This window comes from Lygodium microphyllum, chromosome 6, assembly GCF_053477565.2.
Source record: "Lygodium microphyllum isolate KBCC chromosome 6, Lygodium_microphyllum_v1.1.10, whole genome shotgun sequence".
In the NCBI taxonomy this organism is placed as follows: Eukaryota; Viridiplantae; Streptophyta; class Polypodiopsida; order Schizaeales; family Lygodiaceae; genus Lygodium; species Lygodium microphyllum.
The window spans coordinates 40,425,946-40,448,883 of record NC_141140.1 but is presented as its reverse complement, the minus strand read 5'-3'; the positions used below and the strand labels follow the sequence as shown (position 1 = coordinate 40,448,883).

Sequence of the window (22,938 nt, the reverse complement as noted above, 5' to 3'; positions counted from 1 at the left end):
GGCTGAAACCCATACATTAACATAAATGGACTATATCCAGTGGAAGAGTGCTTGGCACTGTTATATGCAAACTCTGCTATCGGTAAATACTCTTCCCAATTAGTTTGCCTTTTACTTACATATGCCCTAAGCATATCTTCAAGAATTTAGTTAACCCTTTCAGTTTGCCCATCAGTTTGCGGATGATCCGCTGTACTCATGCTAAGTTTAGTATCCAATTTCCTAAATACCGCACGCCAAAAATGGCTATCAAATTTTCTATCCCGATCAGAAACTATATTTGCCGGAAGGCCATACAATCGGTATATGTTCTCTACGAACAATCTAGCCAATTCTGGTGTTTTAACATCAGTTGAAGTTGGAATAAACCTAGCCATTTTGGTTAACCTATCCACAATCACCCACACCGAGTCGTGCCCCCTCTGTGTTCTAGGTAAAGCAACAATAAAGTCCATGGAGATACTCTCCCATTTTCCCGAAGGAATTTCTAATGGATGGAGAAGTCCTCCCATTTTTAATCTTTCAGCTTTATTAACCTGGCATTTATTACATTTGACCACATAGTCAAGGACGTCCTTATTCATTCCAGGCCAATAGAACTGCCTTTTAATAAGACTATAAGTCTTATTAACTCCTGGATGTCCCGCACTAGGGGTATCATGACACTCAAAGAGTATCTGGCGCCTTATTTCTGTATCTTTCGGGACACATACCCTACCCTTGTAGAGTAAATAACCATTATCAATGGTAAAATTCTTCCACTTGAATCCAGTTTGAGCAACCCCTGATGCTCCATTTCCTTGTTGAACATCCTCAGATATTCCTTCCTCAGTAGAAGCACTTTCATTTGGATCCCCATTTTTTATTGCTTCCCATATATTGGAATATGCCGGATCAACCTGGCATTTCCCTTTTAAAGATTCAAGCAAATTGGAAGTGAACTGAGTAAAACTCAATTCATTAATGATGGGCATTCTGCTGAGTGCATCAGCTACTATATTATATTTTCCTTTTCTATATCTTATCTCATAGTCGAACTCTTGGAGGAGTTCGGCCCATCTGGCTTTACGCCCGTGTAAATCCGGTTGATCATTAAGCCACTTAATGCTTTCATGATCCGATAAAATCAAAAGTTTAGCACCATACAAATAGTGCCTCCATTTCTTCATTGCATGTACTATTGCATATAGCTCCCTCTCATAAACAGAATAATTCTGTTTTGCACGATCTAATTTCTTGCTTTCAAAAGTAACTTGTCGACCTTCTTGTAATAAGACCGCGCCTATCGCCTTACCACTGGCATCAGCTTCAACCAAAAATGGTTTATTGGGATCCACTATTAATAATACTGGAGCTGTAGCAATAGCTACCTTAAGTTTTTGAAAACTTTCATTTTGATCTGTTCCCCAATTAAAACTTTTTCCTTTCCCTTTAAGTTGGTCTGTCATTGGAACAACTATTTTGGCATAATCTCGAATGAATCTACGATAAAATCCAGATAAACCTAGGAAGATCTGCAGCTCTTCCAGGTTCCTTGGAGGTGGCCATTCAATAATTGCCCTTACTTTTTCTGGATCCATGTTGATTCCCTCTTTCGAGATAATATGCCCCAAATATTTGACCTCTTATGCAAAGAATTCACATTTAGTTTTCTTCGCATAAAGGGAATGTGTTCTTAACAGTTGGAATACTAATTGTAAGTGTTCCAAATGTTCTTCTCTTGATTTACTAAAGATCAAGATATCATCCAAAAAGACTACTACAAAATGTCCTAGATAGGGCCGTAAAACACTATTCATCAGCTTCATAAAGGTAGCTGGTGCATTAGTGAGGCCAAAAGGCATCACCAAAAAATCATAATGCCCATATCTAGTACGAAAGGCCGTCTTGGAAATATCTTGTGCCTTAATTCTTATTTGGTGATAGCCTGATCTTAAATCTATCTTTGTGAAGAATTTGGCCCCTTGCAATTGATCAAAAAGATCTTCCATTCTGGGCATAGGAAATTTATTCTTCACCGTTATTTTATTAAGTGCTCTATAGTCAACACAAAGTCGCATAGAACCATCTTTTTTCTTTACCAATAAAATTGGTGAAGCCCAAGGTGAATTACTGGGTTGAATAAACCCTTTATCCAGGTAATCCTTAATTTGTCTTTCAACTTCTTGATTCTGTGTTTCACTTAACCTATACGGTGGTTTTGAAATTGGGTGTGTATCCTTATTTATATCAATTGGGTGATTTATATCACCCCTATCTGGTGAAAGGCCACTTGGTAAATCAGAAGGAAACACATCTTTAAAATCATCTAACAAACTATTCAATTCATTATTAACATTCAACTCACAAACATAAGAAAATTGTTGCTTAATATTACAGAAAGTAAAAGTATTCTGTACAGGAAGAGACCATAACATATATACCTCACAGACTTCCTTCTTTATCAGTTTCTGAACTTCAGTAGAACACAGCAAAGGATTATCAGATACTTCATGTTCACCTTGAATGACAAAAGTCTTACCATCCCTTTCAAATTCCAGTGTATTATGGTGATAACTACGTTTTAAGGATGGTTCCAATCCCCATAGCCACTCCCTCCCTAGAGCAATATCAGCTCTTTCCATGTTCATTATTTGGAAATCAAGTTTATCTTTATATCCTTGAATCTCAATTTCCAAATTGGATACCATTGTATCCCATATTTTATTGTCTTGGCCTTGCATCATACGAACAACATATTGATGCCCACTGTTTTGTTGGGGAAGTTTCAATTTTTTGACAAGTGCATAATTTATAAAATTATGTGTGGCAGAGTCATCAATCATGACTCTAACCCTCTTTCCAGCTATCAATCCATGTACTCTAAGTAAATCATGTGGCCCAAAAGTAGGCTGCCACATAGAAGTTGACATACAACACTTATGTTGTGCATCCATGTGCAAGACCTCTAAAGATTTGTACTTTTCATGCCCCTTTAATTCTAAGGTCTGCACTACATGGATTTGTTTTTCTTTTCCCTTGCCCTTGTCTTTATCCTTTCCTTTGTCTTCCCCCTTTTTCTTTTGAGGGCAATTCCAAGCAGCATGGTTAGGGAATAGGCAATTGAAACACAACTTTTCTTTTTTGGCCTTATCAAAGTCATCAGGACTTAACTTTGGCCTCATATATGGTTTCTTTTCAAAAGGTTATTTTTTACTCTTAAAAAATGGCATTTTCCTTTTAAATTTGCCCACAAATTTTGAGGTTTCGAATTCCTTAGACTTGGGCTCCGTATCAGTGAGACTAGTGAGTGTACCTGGACGCATACTATCTTCATGAATTAATGCAAACTTAATTGCCTCTTCCAGTGTCTTAGGTAAACTCCGTTTTACTTCCTTTTTACAGGCTTTATCTAGTCCCCTAATGAATCCTCTTGTTTTTTGGAATTCATCTATTCCTTCCAGTTTGAGGATTATCTCACGATATTCCTCCAGATATGTCAGCAGGGGTCTTCCCTTTTGCCTGACATAATCCCAATCTTCCCAATTTCTTTCCATTTCATTTTCAGGAAGAAATTCTTTCAAAAAGACGGATTCAAATTGAGCCCAGGTTTCAGGTATTTTATTCGCCTCCTTTAAAGTTCGCCACCACTTATATGCTTTGGGCCCCAAAGTTAAACTAGCCTCAAGTGCTTGGAGATGTGGTGGGGTATTTTTTAATTTATGTAAATCTTCCCATTTTTGGAGGAAATTAAAGATTGTGTCTTTATTCCTATCTTTTTCCTCCCCGTAAAATTGAGGTGGTTTCATATCCTTTAGAACTGGATTATCCCTCAATTTATGGTAAGGTTGGGGTTCCTTAGGATCTCGCATAGTCACATCTAAATCTTTCGATGAAGATGGGACATTTGAGATTTCTATCTTATTTTTATCTCTTTCCAACAATAAAGTTAATTGAGATTTTATTTCAGTAAGTGTTTGAGTTAAAAATTCCATTTGAACCCCCTGAGTTTGCACACGAGCAGTAAGATCATCGAATTGCTCTCGCGTAGCAAAAAATTCTTCCCATTGTTCTTCTTGTATTTCTGGTTCATGGGGATCTACCATAGGTTGGTCCCCAGAACTAGAACTTTCCATTACCCTTTCTTTCCCTTTTTCTGCCATTAATACACTGGAATTGGAAAGCAAAGATAAGAAATTTGCATACAAAGTAAAGTACTTCCCTGATTTGAATGGCAGGCAGTGGTTGCTGGTTTGGAAAGAAATTCGAAGAGTAAGGAACAAATTTTATCGCCCGAAGAAAGTCGGTTACGCAGAAAATGGAGCTTCTTTGCAGAACGACTAGTATTCAGCCCCCTTCTTTAATAATCACGCTGGTCATTAATGTCGCTTTCCTGAATTTGCTTCCTGCTGAACCTGTACTTATGATATAAATACAACCGAGGCTGAAAATGCGTGTCTTGTTGGTGTGTTCATGGAGGAGCATTCACAGTCAGGCGTGGGCAAGATTCGATGGCCCACGATCAGCTTACGATGGCCCACGATCAGCTTTTTTTTTTTAAAAACGCGTAAAAAAGAATGGCTGCCCCTTTCGATATGTTTCGTGGCCAGAATTACACATCACGTTAACTTTCGTGACGTGTCACATCACGTCTAACCAGTGACTTCCGAGTCGTTACGAGTCCGTCGATTGTTGTCGACATCTCGTCTGACCAGCGACTTCTTTTCGTGACGTGTCACGTCACTTCTGACCAACGAATTTACAGTCCATCGTTTATCGACTGAACAGATTGCGGGCGAATCCGTCACTGCCCTTTCGTTGAAGACCTCCAAAAATCCTCACGGCTCTGATACCAATGATAGATGACTTCGAGAAAGACAGAGAGAAAAACCATGAAGACCTTGAGCACGAGACATTCTTCTCCTCCCAACCACGCCTAGATAAGTGCTGGCCCCTCTCATCCGTATTCCTTTGCCAGCCGTCCACTTCTCTGGAGTCCTACTATTCTTGGACTCTCTTACTCTCTAGGCTCCCCTTAACCCCGTTTGGGCGCCCAAGAGCCCGGACGGTCATTCTCGTGCATGTTCCCCTAGATTTACCTTAATGTCACATTAAATGTCACTTTTAATGTCACATTCCATATTTATGACCTTAACGTGACATTAAATATCACTTTTAATGTCACATTAATGTCACATTATATAAAACATATATCGATTACAAATTGATCTTGCATGAAAGTCTTACTAATATCACGCACTATTAGTTCATTGGGATCTTAAAGTTATGCGTAGCTAGTACAAACAGCATTCATTAGGATAAAAACGACGATGCCTTGAGATCCGCCCGATAGCGACTATGTTCATCAAACCTATTTGGGGGTTGGGCTAGATGCAACAACAACTCTAGGACAAGCAAAGAGCTCAAGGTTTAGGAAACCCTAAGCCAAAGGAAAGACCGATGCTTTCGTACTTGCTGAGAAGAAGGTTAGGTTATCGATCAATATAAGTACTCAATAGAATTTACATTCTTGCATAGTTGTACGAGACCTTGGCATGTGTCTTAGCCAAAGTGTTAAGTAAATTTTACATGGAATCGCCCTAATCCCAAGGGGCAAAGCAAATACGCGATGGAAAGGTTATCACAACTATTCCTGTAATGTTTGGAAAAGAATACCATTGTTTTTGTTGATTGATCAAATAACTTCCTAAATGTTTTTTACATTAAACTGATTGTTGAGATGTGATTTGGAGGATTATTCCAAGTGCTTGTGTTTAATGGTAAATGCATGGCAGGAGTTTATAATGACAAGTTGCCATGGGAATAAATGAATGTTTTCCTAGAAGATGATATTAGGGTTGATTGCCTTGATTGTGCTTAATTCTTAATTGGATTAATTAATGAAGGATAGTTTGCACGGGTGGATCATCTCCAAGATCACACCGCGAATTACCCTGAGAGGACACTGCTCGATTCACGGGCCAAAGGTCAAGTGGTAAAAAGGCCAACCACGGAAAGTTGTGTCTCACTCCTAGGTTGCTTGGGGTCAGTGGAGCTCTGGACATCCCTTGCCGAGTCCGGAACGGAGTTGTAGACTGCCGTGAGCCCAATTTCTAGGACGTTAGAAGATCCTATTCTAGATAATGGATAGAAATTATGGTGCCATGTGATTTGGACCGGGTACTTCTGCTGGACAGAAGAGATACATAAATTCTCATGCATGGTCAGGAGACAAAGATTAACTGAAAAATAAGTTAAGGAACTTGTCTATCAAAAGAATTGCTTGCTCTATATTCGTGTTTGTGCTATAAATTACGCAAATGAACCCTGTTTCTTAAAAGGTTTAATTAATGAAGTTGATTTTGAATGTCACACATAAATATGATAGAACCTAATTAGAAAACTAAAGCTATCAAGGGAAGCGGGTGGGTAGAACCCTAACGGGTCCATCCTATGGCAAGGTGATCCCAGTGAACTGGGAGGCTTCTCACAAGGTTTTACCGACATTCGACCTCTAGGCACAATTCATGACATTTTAGGGGACCGGAATGAGACTATGCCCTACAGGCAGAGAGATTGAGCAGCGCACCCCTCTCGTCTCCCATTCTCTTTGAACCAAGTGCGGTATGGATCCGCTTCGGATTGGGTATCTCTGCGTAAAGTAGGATGTTTAGGACCCGATGCTAGAATATTATCAGGAGACCTTGGTCCCTAGAAACCTAGATTTCACGTCGATCCTAGTGGGTTTGACCATGAACGTTCCATTGCGAGGCGAACTTGGAAAACCCTAGGCGACAAACCCCGAAACATTCCATGGGAGTGCCGGGCGGCGACGCATAGATTCGTTTCTCGATGGACCGCTACAACATGCTTGGACAGCCAATAGGTGGGCACGTTACACTTATCAACTCGAGAAGCAGCACCGTACCCCATTCCCTTAGCAGCCTACACATAGAGTTGAGACTATCTCTTAGATAAATTCATGTTGATCTTTGTAGGCCAACATCCACCACTACCTTGAACAACGCACTATACTTTTTTATTATGGACGATCCTTCTAGATCCATGTGGGTGTACTTTCTCAAGCGTAAGTCTAATGTCTTCATATATTTTTATACTTGGATGCTGTTGGTGGTGCATAACGAGCTTGGTCATCATGTGGGATACATGAGGATTAATAGCAAGGGCGATTTCATCTCCCACAAATTTTTCAAGTTTTTATAGCAACATGGCATCTCACACCAATTTAACTCTATCAGCTCCCCTTCACATAATGGAGCCGTAGAGCATAGGAATCGCACCATCATGAACATGGTACACTCTATGTTGTTTACAACACAGCTTCCTGAGCACCTTTGGGTCAAGATATTAACACTTCGGTGTACATCCTCAACTGGTGCCAAACTGGATTGTCCCTCATAGGACTCCGTATGAAGCATTTTTTAGCTCTCGGCCACGAGTTTCACACTTAAGAGTCCTTGGGAGTGATAATAAGATAGGCAAGCTCACTCCCTGAGCTGATCTCCCAATTTTTGTGGAACACTCCTCTGAAGCAAAAGCTTATTGTCTATTCAATCCTTAGACAAACAAGGTGATCGTTAGGGTAGATATAGTGTTTGATGAGAGGGACATTGCACAGTTTTCTATACCACATTCCAAACCCTTTCCTCACATTATTCCCTCGGAGATAGTGCCTTCTAAGTCAAGTCTACTACTCGCTCCTAACCCACCCATAGATTCTTCAGCTTCTAGGCCCCCTTGGTGAGACCTGTTAGCTCGCTAGTACCACCAAACCATGTGAGAGTCAAGGTTCTTTCCATCGAATTCTACTCCAAAGGGCCCTAGAAGATCTACTTGGCTCGCATCTCATGCATCTTTTGCGCTGTTGTCTACAACTGATTATATAGCGCATTCTAAGCCGAAAAGTTGACAGGAGGCTCTTTAACATCCCCAATGGTAAGAGGCTAAGGAGAAGGAGCTAGAGAGTATCGACTGAAATAAGACTTGGACTTTGGTGGATTGTCCAAGCCACAAGAAAGTCACCGGGACGTAGTGAATTTTTAGGACTAAGCTAAAGGTTGATGGAACTTTAGACAAATACAAGGCTCGCCTTGTGGTGTAAAGGTTTTGATAGAAGGCATTGACTACAAAGGGACCTTTGCTCCTACTACGTGGTTGGCATCCTTTCGTCTGTTGGTTACACTCACCGCTTACTACAGTTGGCCGATCTATCAAATGGACGTCAAAAGTGCCTTTTGAATGGTTATCTAGAGGAAAAAGTCTATGTGGAGCAACCACCTAGCTTTTTTTTATTGACCAAAAAGATAAGATCTTTTGGTTACAAAAAACTCTCTATGGACTGAAGCAAGCACCAAGGCCCAAGTTCCCAAAAATGGATGAGTTCCTTAGAGCTCACCACTACCATTCTACCCCTTATAACCCGAACTTATATGCTCGTATCACTTCGGAGGGGGTCAACTATATCCTGCTATACATAGATAATTTACTTATCACTAGCTCACATTCTACTGCCATAGTAGAAATTAAGACTCAACTTTGTTCTGCTTTTGAGATAACAGACCTTGGTTTCCTATCTTTCTTTCTAGGAATGAAGGTTGATCAATCTAAGGAAAGTTATTTTGTGTCACAACTGAGGCACGCTCTTCAATTAATGGAACACTATTGCATAGTTCAGACACGGCCTGTGGCCACACCTCTTTACCCCATTGTCCATCTTTCTAAGAATATCCTAGGTCAGCCCTTTGACGAGCACATCTATAGATCTGGGGTAGGAAAACTCCCTTGGTTGATTCACACTAGGCCAAATTCAGCTTACTCAATTAATTTTCTTAGTCAGTATTTCACTGCACCTAGGATGTCACACTAGATTCCATATCTTCATGTTTGGAGATATTTATGTTGTACCTATTCTTATGGCTTAACTTATGGTTCTAATTTATATTTACAAGGGTATACTCACTCTAACTTGTTGGAACTGGAAGGACACAGCTGAGAGAGTTTGAGATCGAGCAAGAGTGAGCATATGAGTGTGACGGCTGGAGTGAGTGTGAGCAGAGTGAAAGTACGAGACAATAAGAGTGTACCAACAATTGTATCGGTACACAAAGAACAAAATGTATTTATACTTAGGGTACGTAAAGGGTGCGTTCACATGTACAGTGTGCGTGTACTATGTACACGGAGGTCAACAGGCCTTTATATCCCAACAACCTCCCACTTAAAGGTCCGATATGAACCTCTAGCTAACCAACTCCCACTAGTCGAATGCAATGCTCGTGTTGAGCTCTGCTTAGACTTTTAGTGAGAACATCTGCAGGGTTATCTTGTGTTTTAATCTTGGTCAATGTGATTTGATCATCTTCCAAAATCTGTCTGATGAAGTGATATCGCACATCTATATGCTTTGTGTGTGAATGATACATGGCATTCTTAGCCAAATACACTGCACTCTGGCTATCACATCCCAAAACTGCAATACCCATAGACATGCCGAGATCATCTGCAAGTCTGCTCAACCATATAGCTTCCTTAGAAGCTTCAGTGTAGCAGACATGTATTTGTTAGCAGTCATGTTTGTCATGCCTTGTCATCTCCTGCCTGTGAGCCTCAGTCTGAGTCAGACGAGGACTTTAGGAGCTCTGACGTGTCTATCACTTGTTTTGACGGAGGAGGTAGCTCATTCTAGAGCACTCAGTTTATTGCATTTCAATGCATTTTCTCCTCCAGTCGGGATTTTATGTGCATTTCCCGGGGTAGTTTCTGCATTCTTCAGCCTGCCTCACCTGCCGGACATTGTCCACCCTTACCGGGATTTTTCTGAGCATTCCTGGCATTTTTACCAGCATTAAATGCTGGTCGGACATATTTATGGCCTCAAATTTCAGGTCGGCCAGTTTTTGGGTTTTTTGGCTATTTATAGCCATTTTCCACTTGGCAGTCAGTTGTATTATCATCTTCCCTCCTTTGGCAGGTGCACACTCCGACTCCGTCATCTCCGTCTTCGGTGCTGCCGTCATCATTAGCCTGATCTGGTGCCCTCACTGACGCTTCGGGCTGCGTGCAGGGACTGATCAGTCCACAGTTTTGTATTCAGCATTCAGGCTGCGTTTTGGTACTGGAGGTTTCTGTTCTGGTGATTTTCATCAGCAACCTTTGCGTTTTGCAGATCCAGGTGTTTGTAGGCTATCACAGCCTACGTCTTGGTGGTTGGTGACCAGCATGCTGGTCCTACTTCGGCTTCGGCACAGTTTTCTTTGGTGTTTGGTGTTTTGCAGATTGGAAGATGTCTTCTCATCAGTTTGCGGGTTTTGATGACTCAGATGACGAGCTTTTGTCTCGACACTCATCTGAACGGAGGCGTGATTTCTATCACAAAGACCGTCGTCTAGAGTCTATTCCTCTTTCCCGCCCCCCTTCTATTCATGTATCTCGGCGAGCCCCTTCCAGTGGGCCTAAGATGCAACCTTTGGTACCCCTTGTACAGGTACCCGTACTTCCTCAGCTGCCCAAAGAGGACCGGTTGAATGGCTCCAACTTTTCTCTATGGTCCTGAATGGCTCCAACTTTTCTCTATGGTCTTGCAAGGTGGAGTGTATCTTGGACTCCTTTGATCTTTGGGAGCTTGTTTCTGTTTCTATTCCCCGGCCTAAGGTGGATCCTGCAGATGGGACATCTATGGATCGTACAACCTTATGGGATCGGCTTAATTCTAGAGCCAGATCTTTCCTCTTTCTGAGTTTGTAGGATTCTGTCCTTGTTCATGTTCACAGGTTGAAGACTGCAGCAGACATGTGGAGAAAGCTCGCGTCTCTCTATCAACAGAAGACGTTTGCCCACCGGATATCTCTCGAAAAGAAGTTGCGGATGCTCGATATTGATGATAGTCCTTCCATGAAGGACCACATCAACAGATTACAGGATATGAGGGATGAGCTTGCATCCCTCGGTCGGACGATATCTTCTGAAGACATGGCTATGATTCTTTTGACTCAGCTGCCATCGCCTCGGTTTGATGTCTTCTACACCAGCCTTCTTACATCGAGGACCCGTGAGAAGCTTCTATGGGAGGAGCTATCCCCGCTTGTCTTGGAGCATGACGAGCGACTCAGAGAGGTCAGTGCTAGTGGATCCGACTCCACTAGAGCCTTTGTTGCAGGTTTGGGAGGACAGAAGAAGAAGAAGACGAAGTCAAAGGCTAAGAAGAAGGACAGTTCTTCAAGCTCTGACTCAGATTCAGAGAGACCGAAGTGCCCACACTGTGGGAAAGGGACACATCCAGAGGAGAAATGTTGGAAGAAGTACCCTCACCTTCGTCCGGGAGCGAAGGATGGATCTACATCGGAGCCTTCTTCTACCTCTACACCAGCTGTTACCCATGAGTCAGTGTTCCTTCATATCCATGCTTTGGAGGAGGATCCTTCTTCTGTGGCTGCAGTGTCTTCTGCGCAGCCTTGGTTAGTGGACAGTGGTGCTTCAAGTCATATGACTCCCCGAGGTGATTTGTTACAGGATCTCCGTCCATCAGAGGGTTCAGTCACTGTTGGTGACATTTTATCGATGCCTATTAGTGGTGTTGGCACATTGCCTTTGTTTACCGACCGACCTTCGAGCTCCTTTTCCCAGGCCCTACATGTTCCGGATTTGGGCCTTCCCCTCCTCTTAGTTTATGGCCTTACGAAGCTTGGCACACAAGTGATCTTCACCGAGCATGCCGTTGTTATTGAGGATTCTTTTACAGGAGCTGTCTTATCTACAGGTTGGCAGGAGAGCGGGCTTTACAGGCTCCATTCCCCTTCTTTGATGCAGGGTCCTCCGAGGCAGTCTATTGCTACACCCATTCCCGCTTGTGCACCTTCTATTCCACAGGTTCCTTCCCATCCCCCACCCTCTCCTCCGATGGTTCCCTCGTACCTCCCATCCCTTTCAGAGGCGGACGATCTCGGTGATGCAGCTGTGGATTCCCTGGCCCCTAGTGTTTTAGAGGGGGATTCCCAGGATCGTGAGGAGTTCCTTCAGCAGCAGTCTACATCGACGGACTTCATCGACCTTGGCATTCCTCTTGCCACCCCAAGACCCGTTTCTCCCTTGGCCTTCAGCCACATCCAGGATCTGAGAGGGGGTGTTAGCAGTCATGTTTGTCATGCCTTGTCATCTCCTGCCTGTGAGCCTCAGTCTGAGTCAGACGAGGACTTTAGGAGCTCTGACGTGTCTATCACTTGTTTTGATAGAGGAGGTAGCTCATTCTAGAGCACTCAGTTTATTGCATTTCAATGCATTTTCTCCTCCAGTCGGGATTTTATGTGCATTTCCCGGGGCAGTTTCTGCATTCTTCAACCTGCCTCACCTGCCGGACATTGTCCACCCTTACCGGGATTTTTCTGAGCATTCTTGGCATTTTTACCAGCATTAAATGCTGGTCGGACATATTTATGGCCTCAAATTTCAGTTCGGCCAGTTTTTGGGTTTTTTGGCTATTTATAGCCATTTCCCACTTGGCAGTCAGTTGTATTGTCATCTTCCCTCCTTCTTTGGCAGGTGCACACTCCGACTCCGTCATCTTCCTCCGTCTTCGGTGCTGCCGTCATCATCAGCCTGATCTGGTGCCCTCACTGACACTTCGGGCTGCGTGCAGGGACTGATCAGTCCACAGTTTTGTATTCAGCATTCATTACAGTCGGTGCAGATTTTCTTCCTTCATTTTCTGCTGTCTCTCTCTCCTCCTCTGTGTTCGTGTTCTTCTTCCGTTGCGCACTCTCACAGTATTCAGCTTCAGTGGTACTCAGTGCAACAATGTTTTGCAACCTAGAACACCAAGAAATAGCCCCACTAGCAACTGTAAAGACGCACCCATTGGTGGACCTACGAGTGTCCAAGTCACTTGCCATATCTGCATCACAATAACCCTGCAAACTAAGTGCACCCTGCCCATAGCAAATACTTTTTCTTTGTGTACCCTTAAGGTATCGAAGAATACACTTGATAGCCTCCTGATGTGCTTTGCCAGGATTTGACATAAACCTGCTAACAACTCCCACTGCATGAGCAATGTCTGGACGTGTAGCAACCATAGCATACATAAGAGAGCCACAAGCTTATGCATAAGGAACTCCCTTCAGAGCATTTGCTTCCACGTCATCTTTCGGGCTGTTGGCTTTGCCAAGCTTGAGATAAGGAGGTCACAGTACCCCAAAAGGCTTAGCTTCAGCCATGTTAAATCTATCCAGTACCTTTCCAATGTACTTTTCTTGAGATAAAAACAGCAATTTATGCATTCTATCGTGTAGACCTGCGTACCCAATGATCGACATTTTTAGGAATTTGGTCTACATCAGGAGGTATATTATTTTCAGCATTCATTTGCTGCTATAAACCATTTTCAGCATGTTGTTCATGCTGTACAGCACCTTCATTTTCATTTCCAGCACCTGCATTTTCATAATCAAGAAGCCTATCTTGCTGTCCATGACCTCCTTGTGCTTCTATTTGCTGTCCATCATCATTTGGCTCAAAAGTAACCGGCTGATCATTAGTTTCAGCCTGTGGTACAGCACCTTGAAGCTCATTTTCTGAAGTTATGGGTGGCTGCAAACTCTGAAATTTTACCTTTTTCAGATCTTCATTAGAGGCTAAAGAGCCTTCCAGCAATTTGGCCTCATTAAACACAACATTACGGCTGCGAATAATTTTCTTGGACTGAGGTAACCACACTCTGTAGCCAAATTCACCCTCATCACCATAGCCCATGAAAATGCCTTTGGTGGATTTTGGGTCAAGTTTGTTCCTCAGCTCATCCCTAACATGTACAAAAGCATCACAGCCAAATATACGTAAATGGCCATATGAGGCCGATTTGCCAGACCAAACCTCCTCAGGGATGCCATTATTTAAGGATTTATTTGGAGAGCAGTTGCAAATGTGAACCGCAGTTTTGAGTGCCTCTCCCCAAAATGCATGAGGGAGATTAGCAGTGGACAGCATGCACCGCACTCTTTCACATAAAGTCCTGTTATATCTTTCAACCACCCCAGTTGAAAAAGGGCTGTAAGGGGCTGTAAGCTCCCTCTTAATACCATGTAAGTCACAAAATGACTTGAATTCAATCGATGTGAACTCACCCCCATTATCAGTTCTCAAGCATTTCAGCTTTCTATCTATCTCAGTGGTCACAAATGCATGAAAAGTTTTAAAAACAGCAAACGCTTCACTTTTCTTTTTCAGCAAATACACCCAAATCTTCTTGGAACAATCATCAATAAAGGAGACAAAATATGCAACACCACCCAATGATTTCACGGGCATACTACATACATCAGAATGCACTAAGTCCAAGACATTGGACTTACGAGAGACACCAGAGTAAAAGGAATTTTTTATTTGCTTTCCAAACTGACACTCATTACAAAAATCAAGTTTAGAGCCTTTTCCATCAACCCTCTTCAAAGAGGTAAGAACATCAAGTCCTTTTTGGCTCATATGGCCTAATCTCTTATGCCATAACTCCAAGTGGCTGCAAATTTCAGCAACTGCAAGAAACTTGCCATTCAAGGCTTTACAATGCAAACAATACAATGTGCCCTTCTTGGTTCCTTTTGCAATCAGCATGGAACCCTTTTTTACTTTCCACAAACCACCACCAAACAGTGTGGTGTAGCCATGCAAGTTAAGCTGACCAACAGATGGTAAACTCTTTTTAATGCCAGGCACATATCTAACATCTTTCAACACAAGCTCTTAACCATTGTCTAAAGACAAGTGTACGGTGCCAATCCCATCAATGCTGCAAGCATGGTTATTTCCAAGGTACACCTTTCCATAACTTCCTGCATTAAACATAGCAAAACACTCCAAGCAAGGAGTTACATGGAAAGGGACACCAGAGTCTACAATCCAAGTCTGAGTGACACCATCATCAACTGACAAGAGTGCATCAATCACATCAGCCTTGGTAATCTGCATATCCTGCATGTAACATACAAGGGCATCATAATCAACTGCACATAATACATCAGCCTCTGTATCTGAAAGCTTCTCTATGACCACATTGGAGGCCACATTGGCCTTTTCTTTGCCTTTGAATGTCTCCAATGCATCTGTCTTTTCTTCTTTTTATCTCCTGCATTCTTCTTTCTCTCTTGTTCCTTCTTATAGTATCTGCAATCAAGTTTCTTGTGGCCCTTCCGACCACAATGATAGCAAGTAATGTCACTCTTATCCTTTCCTTTGCTCTTGCTCTTGTTTCTCTGCCCTGCATATGCATTTTTCTTTTCAGCCCTGCCTCTTATATTATAAGCTGAGTTGTTGCCTTCTCCACTAGACATACGTCTAATTTCTTCATTCAAGATAGAACCCCTCACCCCATCATATGAGAGATTGGGGTTATTGCTGAGTGAAACCACCAAGGTTTCCCGCGAGTTCGGCAGTGTCATGATCAAAAAGATCGCCCTCAACATATCATCAAAGTCCAAGTTTGCATCTTTGAGCTGATTTAGAATCCCTGTAAATGCACTCAAGTGCTCAGCTACAAGCTTTGACTCATCCAGTCGCATATTCACCAACTTGCGCATTAAATGTACCTGATTAACAGGTGTTGTGATCTCATAAGTAGTCTTTAGCTTCTCCCATATTGCATAACCTGTGTCTAAACCCTTAATGTCTGTCAGAATGTCATCAGTGACACCCATCTTTATGTAAGCCACATTCACTCTGGCCCAATCTGCATCAAACATTAGTGCAGGTTTATCTTCCTGCAAAGCATCCTCAGAATCCTTCAGGAACAAAATGCCCTACATACAGTCTTTCCAAAGGTCAAAGCCATGACCATCAAACTATTTGATCTCCATCAAACTCTTGATGTCTGAACTGTAAGAAGTTGCAGCCATTTTATCACAAACACAAGAGTAAATGCACTAATATGTGGAAGCACAAGCTGAACCAACAAAATACCCTGCTATTTTTCCTCAACCAGAAATAAATCCCTGTTGTTTATACATTAACCAGCCACTGCACGGGCAAAAGATGCAGAAATTTACCAAAATTCTACGCAAATCCCCAAAATTTCAACCAATGTCAGAAAATTTTACCCAAAAATGCAAAATTTCGACAAAAATGGCAAAATCCCGAATTTAATTGAGGTCACCGCTCGCGATGTCTGTAATTTCCGACTCAAAAGTCAATGGCAGGCATGAAGTATATCAAGTCTAGGAAAAGCCCCAAATTTCTGGCTAGAATCCTCACAGATCTGTGATCTGTGCTTCTGGCGTGTGAACTCCCATCAGTGGCAAGTGGTAATGAGGGGATTAGAGAAAAAATTTGATTTGTTTTTGAAAAAACAAAGGAACTAATGGGGGGGTCCGTTAACCCCCGTCGTGTTACGTCGCCTGCCTGTCCAATCGCGAACCGTCACGCGAGGTCGCCTGCACATCGCCTCATTCCCAGTCGTCGCCTACACGTCGCCTCGTTTCCAAATTGCCTGCACGTCGCCTCGTTTCCAGTCGCCCAGCTGTCACGTTGTTGTTGCTTGTCTTCAGCTACACGCTCAGCACCTTGACTGGTCATGGTTCCGCCTGGTCCACGTCAACCTGACAGCTGCACCCAGCTCTTGTCAGCTAATCCTGTCAGGTCAAACCAGACTTGTCAATCTTGGGAAGCGTGCGGAACCTTTGGCTCTGATAACAGATAGAACTGGAAGGACACAGCTAAGAGTTTGAGATCGAGCAAGAGTGAGCGTAGAGTGTGATGGCTGGAGTGAGTGTGAGCAGAGTGAAAGTACAAGACGATAAGAGTGTACCAACAATTGTGTTGGTACACAAAGAATAAAATGTATTTATACTTAGGACACGTAAGGGTGCGTTCACATGTATAGTGTGCGTATACTATATACACGGAGATCACAGCACCTTTATATCCCAACATAACTGGCCAAGAGATCCTGACACCTGGCGTTCCCATGGCCGATACCTCTTTGCCTTGGTTTCGGCACCCATCTCTTGGCTCAACCGTAAGCAGAAGATGGTAGCAGCTTCCACAGTTAAAGTTGAGTATAGGACTCTTTTTCATGGTACCACAAGCTATTTACTTGAGGAGCTTACTAGCAACACTTCAATTTTCATGTGACTCCCACCATTTGTTAGCAAACATGTCAGCTCATGAGTGAGTCTATGCATGTAGAAGCTGGGCACATTATTTAGGATATTTTACGTATTTTTTGCAGACTTCATTTTGGTCATTTTGAGCATTTATTACTGGCCGTCCTAATCATATTAAGGACATATTTTTGACCTATATATTCAAGCTTCTCCTCCTCACTCAATCACTCATCTATCATCACATGTATGGAGACTCCGTGGTGAGAGGAGCTAGTACTAGTGCCCCACACAGCCAGTGACTCACTGTTGTATGCGACTGTCTCGTGTTGGATATATAGATTCCATTTCTCGACCATACATCTGAGTTCTCATATGTATTGTCTTCTTCAGTGTTCCTTCTTTCCCTTTCTCTTTTGTCTTGTGTTTTAGCAATTTATTACAACATATGTTTACGATTCCATTGTTGCTGCACTTCTAACACCGTTGTCTACTACAATAACCAAAGTACCATCACTCTTGCAAACAATCCAATCATTACACCACGAATGCCGCATGTAAAAGTCTACTTTCACTTCACTAGAGAGCAGGTTAAGCTAGGCACCATCCACCTAGAGTTTGTGTCTTGATCAAACAATTTTGCAGATATATTGACCAAGGCGATTAATTGACCAGTGCTTCAATATTTATTACCTAGGATCATCTTCAAACATCCTCCCCTAATTCTGCAGATTGACGGGGAGAGAGTGATTCCCTCCAACTTTCTTCCACTTTGAGAGGAACCAGCTTTCTTCTCTTGGTGGTAACAAGATGTTGTTTACAGTTTCTTTTCAAATACTGTATATTGTACTTTGTATCTTCATCCACATTACCAAGATGACATGATTGTAAAAGGGCGCTTGGACAAGTGAACAATTTCTCTTAACAACAATGTCCAAGTGATATTGTTGCATAGCATTTTGCATGAGCATGATCACACCTACATTGTCTGTTGCATAACTCCAATGCATTGGCATTCTATTGTCGTAAACATGTGTATGTGTGCATTTATCCATTTTTGGTCTTTTGGAGTAGTTGACTCTAGATCCATCATATTCGGAGCATAGCACATGGTAGCCTCCCTTGCTTGCCTAGCTTCACTAGCTTACTCTCCGCACACTTTTTGGCCTCTCCACATACTCATCATATTTTCTTCACATATCCTTAGTCTATTCCTTCATCATCGACACTCAATAATGATAGGGATAGCTTGCTTATTTTGTGAAAGCCTTTGGATCCAACCCCTAGTCTCCCATCTGTTAATCAACCACAACCCATCTTTTTTATGCAAATACTCTCGTCCAAAAAGAAAAGGCGGTTCCATCCGCCTTTGTAGGACTTGGTAAGCCGTGAAAAACCAACATACACTCTTTGTCCAATGTCCTGTCCTCTCTAGGATGGCCACTTGGAGTCCCTAGTAAGATAACCATCACCTCAGCAGTCTTGATAGGCCACCGGGCAGCTACCATACACCCTTTGTCTGATGCCCTAGCTGCTTTGGAGTGGGACGCATTGGGGTAAAAACACATCCAAACAAAAACACATAAAACTTTGGGTTGACTCGCCTTTCTAGCTCAATTTTTTAGCTTAAGAGGGGGTGTTGAGTAAAATAAGCAAACCAGACATTTCCATAGAATTTAGTCCTCATCCCCATCAAACCTCCCTTGAGAGCAAGTAAGATGAGGCTATGGTCCACATCTTCCAGCTACCTCCTAACTTGCAACAATTTCAAGAACACCTTGATCTCCCTTGTAGCCGCCCAATCTGATGGATAGTTAACAATGGAAACCTAAGAAGAAACTATGCCTTGTTGTATGGCTTTCTTACGGAACTTTGACTATACGATCATAAAAAACTCTTTTATAAGTACCAAAAGCTTCATTTCAAAACCACTTCTCTTTTCTATCATCGTGCTTGCTATTATGGAATTTCAAGGCATACTTCAAACCGACAATGCAACACTAGTCCATGGTACAAATACACTCTTCTATAGTCAAAACAAGAGTTCATCATCAAATGAATGCAAAAAGGTCAAGCTTCAATATGTAGCAAAATAGAACTCAAACATTCCATTAAGATGAAGTAGCCTCAAGATTACTCACTCAAAAGGTGGCTCCACTTCTATTCCAAATGTGATGTGCAAGGAATGATTAGGGCTGTTCCTAAAAATCCCTTTGTAGCACTCTATTCTATCCATACAGTTGTAAGTTTGCTTTGCAGAGACCATTTGAAGCTCATAATGATTCTGACACTTCTCACCAGCTGAAGAAAGTTGGCTTTGCTTCTGTGCTTCACTCGCACCATCAGCTTTACTACCGTTCTGCAACCTGCAATCTGATTTTCTGTCAATGGTTTTACGCACCTCCAAATTGTCCTTATCATCAAATGGCACTTCTAGGCCAAGTTGTGCTTCTTGTTTGGTACTAGCCTTATGAGGAAAACCCCTTGGAATATAAAGCATGTCTCCTTCTTCAACTATAATGCCCCACCCTCGGCTGGCAAAAGAGCCACTTTCAAGAATTCCTTTCTGTGTGTATAGCCGTGGCAGATAATCTATAGGGGGAAAGATTTTCCAATACTTCGACCCAGATAGCTGCCAAACAAGTACACAATGATCATCTGCATGAAGTGGAAAACCTTGAGAATTCCGGGGAGTCAAGTATAGATTAGCTCCTACAGTAGCCTGACCAAAGCAAACAGCCAGAGATTCTGCAATAGCAGCAACTTGGGGGCAACGGAACTCCACACCTCTTAAAGCAACTGTATAACCTTTGTCATAAGCATCAAGACACATCTCACTGTCAACTTTTATAATTGTATCTTCTGCGTGTGATAGCCCTAGAACTGTCTTGTGATACTCATCCTCTTCAGTGGAACAGTGGCCTGAAAATATAGATTTCAGAAGCCTGACATCCTGACCCAACACCAATGGCATGCCGAGCTTTCCTTGAACCTCCTTAAAAATTTCCATAGGTTCGAGTTCGTCTGAGCAAAATGGAGGGCATGCTAAAGACCTATCCAAAAGCTTCTTTAGCCAAGTTGATTCCTTTCCAGCTTTTAATGCTCCACCAAACAAATCCCCACATAAATGATGCCCATAAACAGTCATCTTCATCATCACTGGAGAGCACTCCCAATGTTCCCTCCAAAAGTGCTCAAAGTCTGGCTTTTCACTTCCATAGAGGGAATTGATCAAGTTACTAGGCAGTTCAATTGCATTCTCAAAAGTTTCCTGTTCCAGTGAAAGCCACATAAACAATTTCGGCAGCCTTTCCTGAACCTTATCCTTCCACACAAGATCACTATCGATGCACAAATTTCTCCAGATAATTTGCATACTTTTCAAAGCTGAAACTCGCATATGTATTGGGATTGACTTCGGACTTAAACACAAGTCATGGAAAACCAACACTTCCAAAGCATCAAAAATATCAGGGATCACCAGGTCTGCAAATTCTGCACAAGGCTCCAGCCAGTGAGTGGCTGCACTGACTGTGGAGCTCACAAAGGAACCTGCACTCACAGAGAGTAACATCCTGTCTATGAGTTGAGTCAAACTGTATATTTGAAAGACTGCACTGTGTGCATAATTTTGGAACCCACTTCAACACTCACATAAGCTTTTCCACTGCTTTCAAGTCACGCAAAGCTTGCCGACCTTCCTGACAAGAGACAATATTACCAACAGCCTGACAGGCTTCCATGACAATGTCAGGATCCTGCATTGTCAGCAAATGAAGCAGGGTACTCAACACTAGCTCATCCTTCGCAATTTCCTGGACTGAGACATAGGTGTCGATCGCCATGGCTCCTAGTAATGCAGTGCTGTTGATGACAGTGGCCCTATGACTGAAACAGTGACATGTCACACCATTGACATTAGAATCTGGAACTAACATGAGTTTATCCACCAATACTTGCAACATTGTTTGCTGTTGCATGCCATGCACATTACAGTCTCAGCTTAAGACGAGTTTTAACTGCTGATACTTGCAGACAGCAACAAACATCTCTCTTCCCTGTGCTCTCTCAATTGTGGAATGAAAGGCATGCAATTATGTTGCTTTTGATAGAGGTTCTTCGTTATTTTAGAAAGAAAAATATCCACTTACCAACACGAAAGAAGAGCAGGCATAGCTGCCAATAGACCTCGTAAGGAGAAATCGAGGAATGTGGCAGAAAAGGTCTGGACGGACTGCAGGGACGGTATTGCTAGCCTCCAGAAAGAGGATTGCGAAGGCCCAGGAGATCGAGAAGCCATAGCTAGTAAGTGGATTATGGCAGACAGGAAAGCATTGTCTTCTCTTGCAGCATCCGGAGTGCGCGATAATGTCCTTTGGGGGTCCACTCTGCTACAGACTGGGGGTCCCTGCTTCTCCATCTCCGACCATGGTTTATTGCAGTCGATTTTACAATGTTCGACTGCGCATGTTTCAACTACGCATCCGCCATGGTGTAGCTGCTGCTGGCCATCGCTACCATTAAACGAGACGTGCCTATTCCTCTTTCGGGAGCTTCCAACCAGAGCCATCAGAAGATCACAGGGCCTCAAAAGAACTTTGCAACCTCCGCAATACGAGGCCTATGTAAATTGAGGCAAATCAAGGCCCCTTCGATCGGACCCAGGCCTCACTATAACTTTTCCTTGTTTACTGTATAATCTGTACTGCTGTATTATTATGTATCTATTCCGCTAAACTTCTATTCTCCGTGCCATCTGCGAGAATTTTCGCACGCTGACAGATACGTTGCTTGCGGCTCCGGCAGGACGAACCCCCGCCTGAAACAGTGCCAGTTCCTCTCATCCGTCGACCTGCTCTATCCGCCATAGATAGTTTGCTGAAACACACGCAAACTTGGCTCTGTTACGACTGTGGCGGAGACTGGTGTCGACCTCGTACGTGCGAAGAAGTAGACTTTGCCACTTCAATGCTAACTCCGCTCTGTGCGAAAGGTTTCTATTATCTATATGCAGAGTCCATCTCACACGTGATAGAGAGACAAAGCGCCATGTGCGAAAGGATTTTATATCCATAGTCTCTCTCACGTGATAGAGTGATAACCCCCTCCAACTTAAGCTAAACTTCACGCACAATGCCACATAAGGTTGGCCTTAGGTTTGTGAAATTTATCAATTTAATAAAGTATAGATTATCTATATTATATATGTGTGTACATATAATGATATTATTAGCTTTAGAAGCACTCATTTGCATGCCTTATAGTGGAGAGGGGGAGATATATGTGTGGGCAAGCCGTGGATTTAGTGCATCCCATGTGCAATGAGAGGACCATACACACCACGTGAGACAAGAGTGAGGCAACATTTGATGTCTGAAAATAGAGAAGAGTTCATATATATTTTGTAATACTCAATTTTTCACTTGCAATTTTTATTCGTATTAATCATTCCAATTCTAATGATGTTGTTAACCTTAGACCATCCCTATTTTAGCCATGTATGATTCTTATGTAAGTGTTTGTCTCGAGTACAAGCTTTTTGGTCATAAATAAATATTTTATTATACATTGGGAGATCGAGACATCAATTTGAACTCTCTAACTCGGCCCACAATCAAACCAGTGCACCATGATCCCCTTGGTCAAGATATTTTTGTCGCAATCTTTCAATATACAATTGCATAATTTAACTCAAAATTAAAGAGAACATAATTTGCAAGAGAGAAGAGAATTGAGAAAAGCTTGCACAACACAAGATTGCATATAATCTCTCTCTATGCATGGGTAAGTACCTTCCCCATGAATGTATTTATAATTTGTATTAAGCTTTTTTGCTCAAAATTATAATTGAAAAGCA

The 22,938-nt window shown here is 42.4% G+C and overlaps 1 protein-coding gene across 1 annotated transcript in view; it reads right to left on the bottom strand.

Annotated features, from left to right (window-relative positions):
* Positions 1 to 22,096, bottom strand: part of LOC148034492 (uncharacterized) — a 31,758-nt gene extending 9,662 nt beyond the window's left edge. Inside the window, exons 1-3 of the mRNA XM_087679436.1 lie at positions 21,233 to 22,096; positions 20,736 to 20,969; positions 19,223 to 20,656 (exon numbers count right to left, since the gene is read on the bottom strand). Coding sequence (XP_087535562.1) covers positions 19,223 to 20,656; positions 20,736 to 20,969; positions 21,233 to 21,651 — 2,087 coding nt within the window. The 5' untranslated portion in view covers positions 21,652 to 22,096. The remainder of the gene's footprint in view (positions 1 to 19,222; positions 20,657 to 20,735; positions 20,970 to 21,232) is intronic.
* Between the last annotated feature and the right edge of the window lie 842 nt (positions 22,097 to 22,938).